The following is a 13,727-nucleotide window of genomic DNA, read 5'->3' as shown; positions in this document are numbered from 1 at the left end:
CTGAGCTCAACATTTTCTTAAATTTATCATTTATATTAGGATCTTTATTTTTTTAAAGCAATGCACATCCTATTGAAATAGTCATAAGCTTAAGAGAAGAATTCATAGCTCATATACCTGAGGATATCATTACTGTAATTCATTAGATGGAAGAAGAACTATAGAAACTGAGTGCCTCCCCCCAACCGTCTCCCACTCAGTCTGACTGGCTTCTTTCCGAAGGCAGCTTCTTCCCCTCTAGCAGGAGACATTTACCAGCAACCCAGCCTCATCTCCTCCCAAATGGAATAGTTTCTCTCCACAAGCTGATATGTCAACTAAAAAAAAATTACCTTGGTTGGCCCTATTTAGGCCAATAGCAGCCCCTAGATGATTCTTTCTCCTGGCAAGGTCTGCATGACATGTGGACAAGAGACCACAGAAGGGTGAGAGTCAGGGCAGAATGGCCCACTAGAATCACTCCAAGTCTGAAAGCCATTATGCTATATAAATGTTTTGTGAAGTGAAACGTTATACAGTAGTCCGTTATGACTCACATTTTGTCTACCATACAAAAGTCTGGAAAGTGGTAGAAAATAGAAAGATTGAAAACCTATTTCAGGAATAAAATGTACTAAGTAGGATTTTGTGATCTGTTTCCATTCTTGTTAAAATCGCTTCTAATAAGAAGGATTATATATGTTTTTGCCTTTGTCTGTTTCCACTACAGTCTGGCATGGAAACTATGCCTGCCTCTTACATTTCGTGAAGCAGAGGTCCTGCTCCCTTTTTATTGTCTTAGACTTTGAGATATCAGAAATTATAAATGCTTCCAAGATTTTCCCCCATTCAAAAGCTCTGTGTAGTAGGCCAAGGGAGACCAGGTGGGATACATCCCTACAGACCACAGGTGTCTTCCTGCTGGAGGATCAGGAGGAGGAGGGTGGGTGAGAGATGACCAAGGGAAAGGATTGGTGGTGACAAAGCTTAGCGCAATCACAACATTTCAGCATTTAGCTTTCTGTCTGTGGATTACGTCATTAATAAATAACATGTCTTAGTGGTCTCTCTCCATCCTTACATAGCATATACAGCAAGGAGGCAAAATAGAACTATTCGTAGGGACATTACTTGATCATTTCTACTTTATCATTCCCCTAAGTGTATTTATACCATTTTTGCTCATTAGATATGGTAATATTGAGAGTAAAGAGAGAGAGGAAAAGAAAGAATGAGGAGGGAAAGCATGTCTTTCCTGCATTTCTGGATCTCTTGTCAGCCTTTTCCCCCGACCAATCCTTGGCTTACATAAGCATTTTGTAATGCCAGCATTTCCTACTCCCTAACAACAAATATTTACTTCTAATCTTCTGATATTTTATGATCTGCCCACTGAAACTAGGCAGATCTAGACCAGAGACCATGAAAGATTTGCAATGCACTTTAGTAAAGACCCAAGAACACCTGCAAGGAGCCCAGTATTCACTGGCAGTGAATATAACAGTGTTCTGTTTCAGGATAATCCTTAATTTTTAGAATCTCCTAAACCTAATTTGATTTTGTGCACTACAAAGCCTTGTTCATTAAAGAAATCACTGCCCACAAATACCAAGTAAATCAGGAGTAGAAGGAACATGAGCACTAATAACTCAGAAAAGGAAAATATCTCTGTTGTGACAGCACAGATGAAGTCATTGTGGTGCCAGGGCCGTAAGAGTCTGAGTGCTCAAGGTGGTAGCCACAGGCCTTGATCAGTAATTTCCAGTTAGTCATAATCATGGCCAAGGGCAGAGGGCAAAGCATTAAACACATATCAGTAGTAAGTCAGTAGCAGAAAAAAAAAAAAAAAAAAAAAAAAAAAGATAACTCGACTTGGAAGGCAGAGATGAAACCAGGATCATAGGTCACAAATGAGAGAAATGAAGCCAAAAGTGGAGATAGCATGGGAGAACTGAGTCACAGGTCAAGGAATGAAACCCAGGACACAAAGCAGAGAGCACCATGAGTCAACCATCCTCTGGACAATGAGCAAGGACAACCTTTTTGTGGAGGAGCTGTCCTTGACAGCTGCTGGATGGCTGTGCCTCTGAGTCTTAACTTGGCAATAACCTGGAGCTGCTTTGGTGCCTGTCACCTGCCACTTGAGGGTTTTATGGACACTAGGACCTCAGTGGTAGTAGCTTTAAAAGAATTTAGATCTCACCCAAAAGAAAGGAAGAATATAACTCCAAAATGTGTTCAGGTAATAAAAAAACAAGTTGATCTGAGAGCAGACATTGCATGATTTCTGTTCTTTTAAATTTAAGGTGCATCTATCTTATAGACCAGAATGTGGTTTACCTTGGTGGGTGTTCCATGTGAGCCTGAGAAAAATGTGTGTTTCTCTGTTTTTGGATAAAGTAGTCTACAGATGTCTATTATATCTGGCTGACTGGTCAGGTTGAGTTCAACTATGGAGAGAAGGAGGGAAAAAGAGAGAGAAGAGAGAAGGAAAAAAAGAAAGAACAAAAGAAACAAGTTGAAGAGGCAGATGGGTCCAGATGGCAGGGGACTAAATTTCCAGGTTCTATTTTACCTTGAACCCTCTTTCATTTAAATTTTAAATGTCCGATTTAATTATTGCACAGTAATATTTAGAAATCATCTCACATAGAAAAAGTCGTAAATCTTATAAAATGCTATGAAAATGCAAAGTTAAAGCAATCAGTAAAAAATGAATCATTTTCCAACATTTCCCAAACATGGTTCCTGAAGTTATTTATATGTGTTAATAAACAAATAATTAATAATTAATATATATTCTTATATATAAGCACATCTATTTGTGTGTGTGTGTGTGTATTCCAGTAAATTTGAGAGGAAACTAGGAAAAATTTAACAGGTTTCTTTACTTTAGAACTAATCATTTAAATCTCCAGGAAGGGGATCTATTTGCATCTTCCTCCCAAATTGTTTGACCTTACCCAAATTGTTCTTGAAATACCTAAGGTCATTTTTCCTAGAGCCAGTATTCACTGGAACATCAGCTTGGGAGATTACATTTTAGTTTCCTGGTTTGTGACTAAGAAACTAAGCAGTTTGATTGATTCTGTTCTCTGAATGTGATGGTTTGGAACGAAATAAATAGTCAAGCGTAGAATCCATCTCCAAACTACCAAATTCTTGGTAATTGTTCCTAAGAAAATGTTTCATGCATAATACACAAAATGTCCTGTATAAAGAATGATGTTCTGCTTTCAAGATTTTAAGGGCATGTCAGGATCTTTTGTTGTTTTGTGACAAGTACTTTCAAATTACATTTTGCTGATAAGACATACCAACCCAAGTTTAGTTGTTTTCTTTTTTTCCTCCAATTCAAGTTTTAAAAACTACTTCTCAACAGGTACACATAACTTAAGTTTATGTATCTTATGCAATGAGTGTGTTTCCAGACATTCAAAAAACAGGATTGGGATGTGAGTGTTGGAATACATGTTAGTTTTCTTTTACCCTTGGTCATGAGTCAATGGATGGTGTTGATCCTTGGAGTGCCAATCTAAATGACTCTAATAATCCTTATTCTTCCACTAAAATAAGTTGGAAGTGAAAATATTTTGTAAACTGTTAGCTCCATGCAAATGCAAATGCAAATGTGATTAATCAGTAACTTTTTGTATAACTGATGTAGTTAGCATCCTTGTTAGCACCACCTAAAAACACATACATACTCTGAGTGTATATCTACATTAGAACCAAGTCACATGAAAAAGAAAGACTTAAGTCAAAATTGCCCTCTGCGATCATTCACCTTGTAGTCACATTGTGTGGACCTACTTAATATCAAGTTGAGACAACTAGTCCATTCACCTTTACTTGCTGGAAAAATCAGCGAGGGGGTAATCATGTTTTCCCCCGAAGGTTGTGTTATTCACTGCATCTCATAAACATTTTATGTAACTGATTCACTCATGTCTTTAGCTCTAATTTCTTGTCTACCACATCCCTCTGTAAAACTGTGACTGGAACAGAAAGAGAAAGGATTGGATACAATGTCTGTGAAACAAAATATGGACTCATAATTGACCTGAGCGCAGATTCTGAGTATTTGTATGTGACTGCAAATTAAAAGCATGCTGTTGACGCACATAATCAATAAATCAAACATGAAATCTTGGATTTCTTCCCCAGTTGTCCACTTTACCAGAGTTTCTAATAGGAATTCCCGTATTCCCAATTCAGCTCAAAAGACTTCAAATCTGAACAAAGTTCAATTGTTGAGCTATAACTGTTGTTAAAAATTCATAGCTGAATGTTAAAAACAGGTGTTTAGAAGGTGGCCCTGTTCACCAGGAACATCTATCTGATGTCTAAGAATGTAGCTAGTAAGGTTTTGTTTTGTTTTATTTGTTTTGCCTATTCTTAAGACTCTTGAAAAAGAAAAATTACCCACATTTACAGCAGGAACTTAAAAACAAACAGAGCAATACACCAAAACATGGCTTGAACCTACTCATTGGCCAAAAAGGGAACTAATTTCCAAAAAATGAGTAACTAGAAAAAAGCTTCCATCCGAGTTTAATCTATATGTTTTCTAAAGCTAGAAAAATAAAACCAGAACATCCAACTATTTTGCAAACACAGCCTAGACATTTCATTTGCTTCAAGCCCCTGATTTATAGACATTATAAACAGTTGGGCAACGCCAGAGACTGCTGGAGCATCTTCAAAAGAATGATGTAAAGAGCAGGAAGAAAATTAATAGGCACCAGCTGCACACATGAGCATTCTGGGTGACTGGCTTTGAGGACAGCATGTGCCGTTTTGTTTGTCCACGTGTTTCCTTAAGGCACGCAGCATTTGTATCTGCAGATAGCAGACCAAAAAACCATCATCACCAGAGACTGGGATTTTATCGGTTACTCTAATTTTAACAAAAGCAACAAAGACAAGTACTCAGGGTGAGACAAGATATTCTCACTCTCAGCAGAATACTCCTTTCCCTTCAAAAATCAATTGGGGATAAGGAAGAGCAAAGCAATCATTGGCCAGAGAATCAACTCGATGCCTGTGGCGGCATGAGACAGTTTGTAAATGTGCCCATCAGTGCCATACCTCGGGTTCACCTTTTTAAGCCATTTGTTTTTGATGGATCGAGCGGAATTTTCCAAACAAAGGTCTTGTAATTGACTCTGAATTAGTTATAACTCCACTTGCTGTCCATACATTCATCTCTCCATGTCTAGTCACTTAAACGAAAGCAATACAGAACTGAGAGATACAGCCAGGGTAGAAAAAATAATCAGATTCAAAGTGCTTGTCTCCATTAAGGGGGAAAAAAAAAGGTTAAAGGCTGAGTTATTTTCATCCTACATTGTTGCCTTTTATCCTCTATTCATAAGTTCTATGGGACACCCCGGGGTATCTAAAGCTGGGTGTATGACAACAAGAGTGAGAGGTACTATTCCTATTTGCAGAAAATGTGCAATCTAGCTAACAAAACCTAAAGATGAAAATATATTGAATAGAAATAACAATAAGAACTAACATTTATAAAATATGTATTGTTACTAATATTTTAATAACATAATGTATTATTACCATAATATTATAGCTTATTAATCATTAATAATATGTGTATTCAGTACATTTGTTTTGAGATCCAGGTACTGAATAGTATCACTAACTCATTTAGTGAACTCATTCAAATATTCACACATCATTTATTGAACATGTATTCTTACTTCCTGCCAGATGCCAGCATCTGGAGCCCTGAGGTAGGTAAGGGGAAAAAAAAAAAAAGCAAAAATATCATTGTTTTGGACAAGTTCAAATTTACTTAAGTGAGATAGGCAAGCAAGCATGTACTGATAAAATGTTGTAAGTGCCAAGCACATAGTAGGTGTTGAAAAGAAAACATATACTTATTCTGACAAAAGCGTGACCACAGAAGACTTGGCTAATTCTGCCTGATAGAGCTGGAAAAGTTCCCCTAGAGGAAGTGGCATCTGGCTTGGGTTTTACGGGATGAATACACATTTCCCAGATGGCAAAGAGTAAAAAGGCTGTTCTGGGAAGAGGCAAGATCATGAGCAAAAGCAAGGAAACTTCGCTAAAAATGTGTAGAATAATCACACTTGTCCAATCTCAAGTTCTCCTTGTGTGAAATTTTAGTACAGATGGATTGACCCTGTACACTGTGTCCTCAGTGGAGTTTCCGTTTCTGTGCACATGGATTTAAGGTCCTTCCTGATGCAGATAATTAGAGAAATTGGAAACCAGAAGTTAAGAAAAGAAAGAAACACTACGTCATAAGGTAGAGGGGGAAAAGGAAAAAGAAAGAATGCCATAAAACAGTAGGAGAGAGAAAAGGAGCAGAGGGAGACTGACCCCAAGTATTGCAAAAGCACTTTTTGGTTTATGGGTGGAAACATCCTTGAGGTTATGGGTGGGAAGGGGCTTTATTCTGCAGTTATCCTGTTTGGAATTCACACCACTCAGCCCTGCACTGGGAGAAGGAGGCTGAGAAATAAAAACTAGCCCCAGCTCATTTTCCAACTGAGGCATGCACGTGAATGTCTGCAGAAATACTGTGAAACCAAAGTGATAAAAAATAATCCCAAGTCATAAAATCAGAAAGGCCTTGGAAATGGAAATGGCAGACCAACACAGGAAAACCCTATCCTGGATATAAACAACATCAAACAAAACAAATGTATAGAATTATATTTAATATAATTGAAGAAAGGAGACATTGAAAATTTACCAGCAATTGAACAATACATATGAATATGTACATATTCTATGCTGTTAATTACCAAACAAAGGCACATGCAATTGTACAATACTCAGTGTGCTGTTATTACGGTTCTCCTTTGATAGGCATAAATTATACTCTCCAGAATTTCTATAGTTTTACTCTTGATTTCATCGCCCTACCTCTATTTCCCCCCATTTTAATGAAAGTGTCTCCCATAATGTTTAAAGAAATCTCACCTTAGGTATCGAGAAAGGACTGCTATATTATTTTCAGCTAAATTTACCAAGTCTCACTTGGTTGTATACAGAAGACCTTAGGAGATCAGATACCTCACTGTAAAGGTTTTTATGAAATGCTATCTTTAAAACATGTTGTCTTCCCCAGAACACAATCAAAATCTTAACTCTTATTGAGAATGTGTACATTAAGGAAAAGTGTTATTACATGTGTGAGAATACAAAATAACCAAGGACATAAGAGTACAAATTCTTCAAGCCCAGAATGCAATCTACTTTTGGGCTCCTGGGTTGAAAGAAAAAAAAAAAAAAAAAAAAAAGCAAACTTGTTTTTATGACGTGCATTACTTCTTGAACAAAATTCAAGAAATTCGACAATCCTATGTGCCAAAGATTCAAGTTGTCACTCCCGAATCACAATGCTAAGTGCACTTCAGAGAAAGAAGGAAGCTGCATTCTGGCACCACACACCAATCATATGTGAGCCATACACAGTAGTAATCTTCCTAGTGCCAGAAAAGCCCAACGTCACACGAAATCAATCAACACCAAGATGACATTGTCTACTCAAAACTTCCCTTTTGTTCCATAGTTATCTGACACTGTAATCTTTAAAGCAGTTTTTCCTTCCCTGTGTTGCTAACTGAACAAAATTCTGTACTAAAGTAAATTATGTTTAACTCTCATTTAAAGTGTGTAACCAAGATAAAATGTAGTGATTTATTCCTTGAGTTGTAATAGTAATTAATTAACATTAGTACTATCAACTATTTATTATTACCCATTTAAAAACATGTTCATTGTGTGTCTTCTTCAAGGACTAAATCAGCCAAACTCCAAGCAAGAAAGAAGGATACACTCAGATTGGACACTTTCGGATGAGTTTAACAAAAGAAACATTTCTAAAAGTAGGGGCAAAACCAAAAAATGTCTGTGTGGTATCTCAGGAGTAACGAGAATGGAGAGCTCTTGCCACTCCCAAATCTAAAGGGAGAGGAGTAGAGCAAGGTTCCCAGAACCCAGAAAGGCTGACTGCAGAACTAGCCCTCTGGGTTCCCAGAACCCAGAAAGGAGATTTCAATAGAGGGGGTGGCAAGTCCATTGTGACCAGACTAAACATCATGCCTTCGCTCTTCTGCCTCCCTCTGATCTCTGACTGTACCCCATGCAGTGGCCCACTGCAGCGAGGAAGCAGGAAGACAGGAGACTTTCTGGTCCAATCCATGGTCGTCAGCTTCAAGGCTGCAGCAGGGAGGGGAAGGGTAAAGCATGGATCTGCAGCAGTAAAGGAAAAGTATTTACTGCAAAACTCCATGAGGAGAGAGACATGTTTATCTTGTTGGCTGTTGATCCTAGAGCTTTGTCAATACCTGGCTGTATTCTTTTCCTAGGGATCTGTAAAAAATTACCACAGACTGGGTGGTTTAAAACAACTGAAACTTATTCTCTCACAGTTCTTGAGACGAGGAAGTCTGAAATCAATGTGTTGGCAGGGCCATGTGCTCCCTGAACCTTCTGAGAGAGAATATTTCCTTGCTTCTTCTTAGCCTGGTGTCTGGCTTTCATTCCTTGTGTTCCTTGGCTTGTGGCAGCATAACTCCAATCTCTGTCTTTGTCATCACATAGAGTTCTCGTCATTGTGTGTGCCTGTATCCAAATTTCCCTCTTCTTAGGAGGACGCCAGGCATATTGGATTAGAGGCCCACTCTACTTCAGTATGATCTCCTCTAAACTTAGATAATAATGCCTGCAACAACCTTATTTCTAAATAAGGTCACATTCCGAGGTAGTGGGAGTTAGAACTTCAACATATCTTTATGGGGGCACACAATTCAATCCATGTCACTAGTAGATATCAAAACACCTATTAAAAAAATGGCATATTATACCATACGACAGACAATAAGCAATTTATTTAACATATTTTTATTCAAATATTGTGCTGAAGTATGAGGGTAGAGATATATATCCATAACATATTGTCTCCTTTATGGAGTCCAGACTCTAGAATAGGAAATCCATACTTGGAAAATTAAGCAGGCAAAATACAATGTGAGACTGGGGCCAACAGAGACCCAACAAGGCAGATTTTCAATGCTGGGGAAGTCTCGCATTAGGATCAGGTTTTAATCATAGTTATTAGGGTTAATGGGGTTGGATTTCCAAAAGACTGGCAAGGGCATAATCTATCACCCTCTCAGAAACTTTCCTGGACAGCAAAAGAGCATTGGGGAAAATTAAAATAAGAACTCAGTTACTAGCAGTGAAATAATAGTAACAATAATAATTTGATAACTGCTATGGAGTTTTCAGAGCATCTCCTTGTGACTATTCAAGAGTGGGCTGCAAGAAGAAACTAGATGTCAGTCAGTTTCACCTACAAGTAAATTTAGGGGAGAAATACTATGACTTGCTCCAGATTACACAACCAAGGAGGGGAACAATCAAGACTTAAATCCAAGATTTTCCTTCTACATCTCATACTACCTCTCCAAATACACTCTCCTCTTAACCTGTAGTTTAGCTTTCCATTGTTTCCGTTACTTAATGGCCAACATTAGTCTAGAAACACATAATCCCCCTTCACATATGTCATCAGAAGGTCCATAGTGACCTAAGGCTTTGTCACAATGCCTGCATCAATCACCTCACTTCATCTCATCACGTGGGCATTTTATCATCTCACATCCTCACAAGAAGAAGATTGAGGGGTACCTGGCTGGCACAGTTAGTTAAGTGCCTGACTCTTGGTTTCGCCTCAGGTCATGGTCTCAGTCCTGAGATCAAGCTCCGCATCAGGATTAGTGATAAGCACAGTCTGCTTAGGACTCTTTCTCCATCCCTCCCCCTCCACTCCTCACTCTCTCTCTAAAATAAATAAATATTTTTTTTAAAAAAAGTTTGAGTATAGGGCAATGAATATTTTGAGTATGCACAAGAGAAGCCACATTCATATAACTTTTATTACAGCATACTGTTATAATTTTGCTTTTTCATAATTATTGTTGTTAATCCCTGTGGTGCCTAAATTACGAATAAAACTTTACCATAGGAATTACATATAGGAAAAAAACATGGTATATATAAAGTTTGGTATGTATCCACAGTTTCAGGCACTCACTGGGGATTTTGAGCATATGGACTACTGATAAGGAGAACTGAGATAGAAATTTAGGTAAAAGAGATAAAGTAAAAAGAACCTAATTTAGGAACACTGGAAACAAGATCCAAGTAGGATCAACTGTAATGCAAAACAAGCTAGCCTATGACAGAAAGGTATTTGAATCACACAACAAAGAGTTATGTCCCCACCATTAAAGAACTGGCTGAGTCTCCAAGAGCTACGCAGCTCATGAGGGTGGTTGTTCACAAGCATATAGGAAGTCAAGAGATGACGCAGAGTCTGAATAGTCTAAAGGTAGATTTTTCTAAGATAAGAGCAAAGTCCCTTTTGCTTGACAACTTTTCATAGACCGTTGTCAGTTCTCCCTTGGCAAAGGGGTTGCAGTGAGACAGATTCTGACGGCCCATGCTCCACTGAGAAGTCTTTATTGTGTTTGTGTTAGGTGAGTGGATTTGGCTTTCCTTTTCGGCAAGATTATGCAGGACACACTGGTATGCCCAATACTGAAATGGAAAAGCTGCACCAATCCTCTTTAGAGAAAGCTGTGAGTGAGCAAGGCTTCACAACAATATCACTCGGTCTACAGTGCGTCATCTGTGCCATGCAAACATGGAATTCCATGACTTTCCAAGCACTCTAACTTGTCTTCCAATTCCTCTGCTTTTTCCATGACACACACAGACAGTTTCACCACTTTCCCATCAACCATAACTATGTACTGAGAGTAGAAAGGAGGTTGGATGAGTGTTTAACTTGTTTTCCTTTTTTTAAAAAAAAAAATATTTATATGTATGTAAGCATCTGTGAGTGTAATTCTTATCTTTCATTATTTCCCAAGTATTAGGGTTTCTTCTCTGGTAAAATGATCACCATGTTGATATAAGAAATGGAGCTATTACTTGGGAAAGTCAAGGAATAAGAATGAATGATGAAATTAAAAAAATATATATCCAAAAACAAAAAACAGGCATTTGCCTCAGCAGCTTGTCTCTTAAAGTATCACATTGAGAGAGTCAGAGAAGAGAATCCATAAACGAAAGCCTGGACCTGTGAAATCTTTGCTTCATCTTCTTGCAACCAATACATTCTGCTTTCAAGACAACAAAAATAAATAAATGTTTGAAGGAAAAAAAAGTCATGCAAGAGGGCCCATTTTAGGGATTACTAACTGAATCAGATTTCTTTGCTCTTTTAGTTATCTTCCTTTCCTCTTGCTGAAGTGCTTCTCAGTAGTCCCTGAAGACATGGTCAAATAATGCTAATGCTGCAAAGGACCCAGAAATCATCTAGTAATCCATTGGTTGTAAAATGTTGTTTCCAAAGAACACTTTATTTAAAATTTGGAAAAATCTAGCTCTGTCCAATTGGTTGCTTCAGTCTCCCAGCCCCTGTCTATAGGGATTCCATATACCCTCAGAGCACTGGCCTACAGCAGTAACTCCTGTTCCAAACGAAAGAACACAAGACAGAAGGATGAAAGTCTCCAACATTGCTAAAGTGGTACAGAGCAGACAAACATTTCTTCATTGCTTTAGCATCTCCTAAATTTGTCTTCTCATCTTTGACTCAGTTTCTAGGTCTGTAGAATGACTTCCCGGAGGAGGAAAACTACCCTCAAATAGATGAACACTGAGTTCCTTTTCCTTCATTTCAAGAAATCAAAATACCTGGTTGTGCAAAAAAAAAAAAAAAAACTCTTTTGAAACTGGCATGTAATCACAGAATATTTCATTATGGTCCACGTACTGATAGCATCAGTTTTACATGAACTGCTACATGGCAATTAAATTTCTCAGATTACCGCTTTTTTTATAAACTTCTCTCATGTGCGTCAATGGCAAGGGATCCGTTTTCCGAAACCTGTCTTGTTTCCTTAGTGAGTCAGTCTCTCAGAGCTTATATTGCAGTCATTGTTTGTATTATAAAAGTAATTAATCCCTAAAGTAGGAAGAACAACTACATATAGCCTCTATGAAATTCCTAGCCTCAAAAGTCATTTCCAATGGCTCGCTTTTCTAAGTATTGCTTAATATTACCTAACTGTGACTAGCACTGTACAAAAATATAGAACACATGGGAGAAGCCTATGGCAACAGTGGAACCTGGGAAAATATGTGTATTGGAAGGAAAAAATATAATGCTGGTAGGCAACGAAAAGAATAATCTTGGAAGAAAAAAAGGAGCATATAAGAGTTTGGTGTATTGTGCTTTTCCAAACGTATGGCTTCATTTAGCAAACTTGGGACACTCTTTATTTTTTCCATTATTATTACTTGTGTGTCAGCAGGCATAGCTTGGCCTTCTCCTTCACAAGCCTGATGCTGAGTCAATGCTTAGCGTCCAAACCACACATAAACTATTTTTCCCTTAGAAAGTACTCATCTGATGACTTAATAAAAGCACTTTAGTGACTGGAAAAAAAGAAAAGTGTTTGCCTTATTCTTTTGGATTTAAAGCTGATTAAGATTTCTAGAAAATACATATGTCATCAACAGTCAAAGGGGAGAGAGACTGAGGATAAAATCTACCTATATCTGTGTTACTCCTACCGATCCCATTCTTACCAAATAATTCATCTGGCCAGAGTGCTACAACCCAATGCAGAACAGAAAGTATTACAGGAAGAGTGGCATGGGTAACCAATTCTTACACGCAGTGCCTGCAAAGTCTGAGTGAGTTTCCACCCCTTGGACCCTGTAGTTACCAAATTATCCTGAGGTCAGGACAGTTGACCACTGACTCCAGTCAACTCATGCAATTCTAGTAAAAGGATAGCAAGGAAGAGTGAGAGGTGGTAGCTTTGAAGTCATGAGTAATAACAATACCAGCACCATTAATAGCAACAACAATGTTTTGGGGCCATTCACTATATTTCAACCACTAAGCTAAGCACTATATACTTGGTTTCCCTTATTCTTACAACAACCTCTTCTTTTCTGATTTTCAGATGTGGAAAAGGAAGCTCAGGAAAGGGGGGTCATTCACTCACGTTCACAGGGTTGTCCATACGTGGAGCCAATAGTAGGAATCTGTTCTCTCTCCACACTTGAGTTCAACACTCTGCTCATGATTAGTACACAAAGACATTTCCATCTGTGAAAAAGACAAAGTTGGACCAGGTTATCCATAAATCCCAAGTGAAGTCTTTTAAGCTTTTGATTTTATACCAAAAATTTTCTCCTAAATCTCGACTAGCAGAGAAATAGCACATAATCTCCCATGACACTTAGGAATCCAGTCATCAATAGCAACTTTCCCAATCTCATCTCTCAGTGCAACCTGTTCACAGGTATCCCATGTTCCAGGAGAACTAAGTCTCGTGCCCCAAGTGAGAAATTTATAAGGACTTTTCACTTCCCTGACTTTGTATTCAGTGTCTGGTTTTGCTATTTTCACTATTGTCTCCCTTCTCACACCTCTACCCATAAAAATCCAAACTAAACTATAATTTCCAGACTATATGCTAATTTCTCCACAAAGCTTTTCCATCAGGTAACATCTGCTGTGAGGACCGTTTCCAATTACCAGTCATGTCTATCCATGTTCTAGCCTTCTTCTTCCCTATAGACCACACATGCAGGTGCCATACACTTAAAAGAACCAAAATTGTCTAGCTCCATGTGACTACTGTGGAGGTGACTTTTTCTCCTCT

General features: G+C 38.1%; 1 protein-coding gene across 1 annotated transcript in view; it reads right to left on the bottom strand.

Moving 5' to 3' along the window:
* The window catches only part of LOC309841598 (uncharacterized protein), a 307,986-nt gene that overhangs the window by 15,718 nt on the left and 278,541 nt on the right, over positions 1-13,727 (bottom strand). Inside the window, exon 4 of the mRNA XM_082684794.1 lies at positions 13,065-13,168. Coding sequence (XP_082540920.1) covers positions 13,146-13,168 — 23 coding nt within the window. The 3' untranslated portion in view covers positions 13,065-13,145. The remainder of the gene's footprint in view (positions 1-13,064; positions 13,169-13,727) is intronic.

Source organism: Mustela nivalis (assembly GCF_964662115.1).
Source record: "Mustela nivalis genome assembly, chromosome: 1".
Classification (NCBI taxonomy): Eukaryota; Metazoa; Chordata; class Mammalia; order Carnivora; family Mustelidae; genus Mustela; species Mustela nivalis.
This window is presented reverse-complemented; position numbering and strand designations above follow the sequence as displayed.